The sequence below is a fragment of the Odontomachus brunneus genome, unplaced genomic scaffold, assembly GCF_010583005.1.
Source record: "Odontomachus brunneus isolate Ranch 3 - 2012 unplaced genomic scaffold, Obru_v1 Obru_scaffold_091, whole genome shotgun sequence".
Classification (NCBI taxonomy): Eukaryota; Metazoa; Arthropoda; class Insecta; order Hymenoptera; family Formicidae; genus Odontomachus; species Odontomachus brunneus.
Window position 1 is genome coordinate 237,614 of NW_022639541.1, and position 4,860 is coordinate 242,473.

The 4,860-nt window shown below is 34.7% G+C and overlaps 2 protein-coding genes across 9 annotated transcripts in view; both read right to left on the bottom strand.

Annotated features, from left to right (window-relative positions):
- Positions 1 to 1,872, bottom strand: part of LOC116848174 (UDP-glucuronosyltransferase 1-6-like) — a 5,147-nt gene extending 3,275 nt beyond the window's left edge. Inside the window, exons 1-2 of the mRNA XM_032824002.1 lie at positions 1,099 to 1,872; positions 269 to 940 (exon numbers count right to left, since the gene is read on the bottom strand). Coding sequence (XP_032679893.1) covers positions 269 to 636 — 368 coding nt within the window. The 5' untranslated portion in view covers positions 637 to 940; positions 1,099 to 1,872. The remainder of the gene's footprint in view (positions 1 to 268; positions 941 to 1,098) is intronic.
- Positions 1,873 to 2,363: 491 nt separating this feature from the next.
- The window catches only part of LOC116848207 (mitochondrial ribonuclease P catalytic subunit), a 5,538-nt gene continuing 3,041 nt past the window's right edge, over positions 2,364 to 4,860 (bottom strand). For 5 of the 8 annotated variants that reach the window (XM_032824059.1, XM_032824063.1, XM_032824061.1 and 2 more), the window contains exons 2-5: positions 3,854 to 4,782; positions 3,376 to 3,619; positions 3,038 to 3,168; positions 2,364 to 2,713 (exon numbers count right to left, since the gene is read on the bottom strand). In XM_032824059.1, coding sequence (XP_032679950.1) covers positions 2,386 to 2,713; positions 3,038 to 3,168; positions 3,376 to 3,619; positions 3,854 to 4,758 — 1,608 coding nt within the window. In that variant the 5' untranslated portion in view covers positions 4,759 to 4,782 and the 3' untranslated portion in view covers positions 2,364 to 2,385. The remainder of the gene's footprint in view (positions 2,714 to 3,037; positions 3,169 to 3,375; positions 3,620 to 3,853; positions 4,783 to 4,860) is intronic. The other 3 variants (XM_032824057.1, XM_032824064.1, XM_032824065.1) reach the window with 1 other exon arrangement.

Sequence of the window (4,860 nt, forward strand, 5' to 3'; positions counted from 1 at the left end):
TATATATATATATATATATATATATATATATATATATATATATATATATATATATATATATATATACACTTTATACATATCTTATATACTTATAAGATTATATTAATATCTCATAAATCATACAAATGCATGTAAGAAATAATAACAGATTCAGAAAAACCAAATTAATGGAACATCTGAAATCCATATAAGGAGAGAAATTAAATTAAAAAAGTAATGAAAAGTTACATTGCTAAAGACTCAGAGTTATGATATACAATTGACATACCTTAGTGCTGGGAATATAGTGAACGTAGGCTGCAATTCGTTTATTCTTTTCAGTACTTCTTGATCCCTGAGTAGACTGTCGCATGCTTCTATTGCACGCTTCTCTGCACTGTGTGCTGGTTTATTATTATTAATGTTCAATTGTAACACTTCAACATCGATTAGATTGTTGTAAAGCTCATTAGCTGTATAAGTTGATACTACCAATGTTGTGTCGATCCCCTGATCTGATAAGGTATTGGCAAGTAAAGACAAATCATACACATTTTCAAATGCGACTATTAAAGCTGATAGAGGTGGTGCTGTCAAGATAGAGCCACTTGTAAACCCAAATAAGTAAAAACATAAAGTAATTGGCACCAACATCATAGCTCTAATTAAAATAAACTTTTACTTGCACTCCAATACACAAATTGTAAATTTTAAATGTATCTTTCTTTGTCTCTTTCTGTCTTCCTTTCTTGACAGAATTAGGCATGAAATTTCAGTCTGACTTTATCAATTGTCAAAATATTGTTTTTTCATCAAATATATCTTCACGAAATATATCTTCATGAAATTGTACAAATTCTCTCTACATATGTACTGGAAAAGTGACGATAATATAAATATATAAATATTTGTATGTGGAGAAGTGCTACACTTAAGTTGATGTAAATCCAACGAATAAAACCTGAAAAGAAAATTATAAACATTACTTGTAAGCAATTCAACAACTAGAAGACTGTAAAACCATTCAAATCTCTCGACATTCATAGTACTCTTAAATAAAATATTTTTGAAGAGAAGTGCATCATCTTCTACAATATAGAAAAAACAATTTTCACTTACTGTTTTTTAAAATCCTCAATGTCCAAATAAAATTTTATACCCAGTAATAAATATATTCATATAAATGATTTGTCTACAATTTGTGCATGACTATTGACATAATCGTTGCTATGTGTATGTGTTAATGATATTGTTTCAGACTTGTCAAGTATTTCGATAATCTAAAAATTTATCTAAACGTTCCTCTCGTGCACTCTCGTGCAGCTGTAGTCCAACGTCTCAATCAAACCGGACTAAGATTTATTGAAAACCCATCGCCATCCGCAACTTTCTGTTATTCCCAACGTCGGCACTCATCATACGCAGCAAGCGTCGTGTCGCGCGTATGAATAATCGCGTTGACGCAGAACCGCCGTGAGATGTCCAAGTGCATTTGGAGCGAGCGCGTAATACCCACACTCGTCTCTCTCTCGTAACGGACAGTGAAAATAACACTCGATAAATCGATGTCCGACGTTGTTTTTCGTCGAAAAGTCAGTGGCCTCTTCGATATTGTTAAATCAAATTCTTGCTCTTTGAGTTATTTTCAATGTTATGTCAAATTGTTTATGAGCAACTATGTGACAAATGTAAATATAAACACACGCATGAGAAAATACTTTACTCGAATTGTAATCTTAAAAAAAAAAAGAATTTAGTCTTCTTAGATTTTTATTTATTAGTAATCTAATCTATTGTCGAATCAGGACAGCGCAGTATTTGGTTTTATAAATAAAAATTTTAGTTTATCACAGAATCATTGTCCAGTTGATTCAACGAAAATAAATCGTCTGATTTGTCATGAAGGTATACTACTTCCTTGATTCTTCAGTAGACAGTAGCGGCTCGTAGCGGAGACTTTGGAACTAATAAAAATAACGGGTTTAATAATTATAAGGAGTCAAATTATCATATTCATATATTATAAGGAATTAGGTTTTATATTCGATAAAATTTATTTAATAACTAAAAACTTCAAAATTATTTCCGAAGCGTGTCCTTATCATTTTTTTTACAAAATCTACATTGAATTGAACTTTGTATAGCTTTCGTAATTGAAAAAAGCAATTCTTTCATTTTCATCTAGTGTACTAGAATAGATCTCTTCTTTCTATCCAAGTTACAATATCTTCCTTTCATTTTAATTTTTTTCTTTATTTAATCTATTTTTTTCTTTAATTAATCTAGTAATCATTCGGCGTTTATAGATGTTGAATTATATCATCAAAAGATGAAAATTCAAGTGGGATATGATGCAAAACAATCTAAATGAAACATAAGTATGCTATAATTTTAATATCGACTTTATTAGTTTTTGCTTTTGTTTTTATGGAAACAGTACCATTTGTCGGGAAACTCGTATACGTCTGCGAGATTGTCGTTAATGCACGAAATATGCCAGAAATTGGAGTTCTTCTGGGCATGCGGTATAAAGTTGAACGGTGGTACAACTCGAAACTTCATTCCACTCATTTTTACAAAACATTGATGCGAACACTGCCACTTCTTGAACACCTGTTGCAAGTGCTTATCATCCAGAAGATGTTTGTGCTGACGCATCAGATCCGATGATATGAACATCGCCTTCTCTCCACTCGCCAAAGTCGCATACAGTAGATATGGATCATCATTGGACCTAGAGTTTTACATTTAGCCACAGTCAGTAATAAAAAAGTTGCAATTTTTTTATCTTGATAAATTTCAGAACTCAGTATCCTATAGGAAAATATAGGTAGGAATAAACACAATAAAAATTAATTAATATAGAGGGAGATGGAGATTAATCTTTTCAAAAGTAAAATTTCTTTTCAAAAATCTTTTCAAAAATAAATTTTCGTATCGAATATCGGGATGATGCATGGAGAAATTCATATAAATAGAAAATGTTGCAACTTTCCTTTGACTGGCTACAGATATGTTTTGTGTACATGAAATTCTGTTGTAGAGATGATACACTTACAAATTGTCAGTGCAGAAGACAAACGCATTCTGTTGTATATATTTCAAAGCGGGCAGTTTCTTCTGATGTTTGCGGGTCAACACAAGCACCTTCTTCTTGCGTTTAACGAAGTACTCGACCACTTTGATTAACTACAACGTAAAACAATGAAAAAGTTACATAACAATAGAAACATCATAAAACAAAATCAACTTATGATCAATAAATTGAATAAAAATAATTAGAAAATGGTGAAACAGATAGCTTCGTGATTAATAAACTGAATAATAATAATATGAGAATAATAAAAAAAACAGAGTCACGTTGCGAACAAGATATCATTTGCCGTTACAAATTACCATTTTTGATTTCGGGACATCTTTAGATATGGCATACGTTATATTGAGCCCGTCGATCACCACATCATAAGGCTTCGTCTTCGCAACGAACTTCGTAAACTTACGCAGCTCCTGCGGATGGGACTTATGATAGATATCCGATCCTACAATTACTCTCTCCATAAAGGTATTCGCTAGTTTCTGGAAGGTCTCCCGACTGAACGACACGTCAGTCAGCTGATGAGAACATGTTTTGCATTGTCCCCTAGAATACCAAATTTAATTACAATTTCTACATGAGTTATATACATCTATTATCACTTAATATTGTAAAAATTGGCAGTTTTTCAAAGTAACCAGATCAGGCCCAGAGATATCCTAATGGCCTCCCCCAAGATTCATATACATCAAAAGTAAAGATATCTTCAAAAAAGGAATGTGTTTTTTCCTGTGTACAGCAAAGCGCTGTGCATGTGTGTAGATGATTCTAAGAGCTCACGATTTTGTAATATCCGTAGGCAGCGCAGACCAGCCGTGCTCGCCGGCGACTTTAGCGTACGTGTTTAATATTTTACTACGCGGCTGTAGTCCGGTGTCCGCCCAAAAGGTGAACATCTTCTCGAGCCTGCTGTCGAACAGCTTCGAACCACCACGCTCGCAGTATTGCAGATACGACGTGTACATGTGTGTATTCTGTGCTGCCCAATCACGAATGCTGATCTTCTGCATCGCGTCCCAGCCGATGTTGGGCTTATTGTGTTCGAAAGCTGCAGCAGCCAACGTGGAGTACACGTACTCTTTTAGCGTCGTGGTAAGCTTTATCATATCTATTAGCTTGTACGATTTTTCCCATTGGTCTGTCAGGCACAGACTGTAAATGCAGCGCTCGGCCGTGGTCGCGTCCAGGCACGGATACTTCTCCATCAGGCCGTCGCAGATGGCTACGATCTCCCGCTTTTCCGCGTCCGTCAGCTGGTCGCGCTTCAGGACGAAGAGTTGCAGATACTTGCCGATGATCGCCACGTTCAGTGGGTAATCGTGCTCTTTGAGAAACTGGAAGTATTGTATTGCTTTGTCTATGCGCGATTCAAGGAGGCATAAGTCCATGATGACGCTGTCGATCGTCGTGGCTGTCACCGGAGGATTCTGAAGGATGCCCTCGCGTATGTCTTGCCAATCCTTGCTCGACAGGTCTTCCTTCATAATTTTGTCGTACAAGTCTGAACATTTTTGGCTGATATATTTTACGGAAACTGTCTTATATTTCCTAAAGCTTGATTTCAATTGTGCCTCTTCAGTGTTAGACTCCAATATTTCATTGTTTAATTTCACACAAAATGTTCTTTTCTGATACTTGTAGCTCCAGGACCACAGAGGCTGGCACAACCTGCGACACATTGCCATTTGCAACGTATATTCACCTGAAATCTAGTTAAAGTCTATTTTATGATATATATATATATATATATATATATATATATATATATATATATATATATATATATA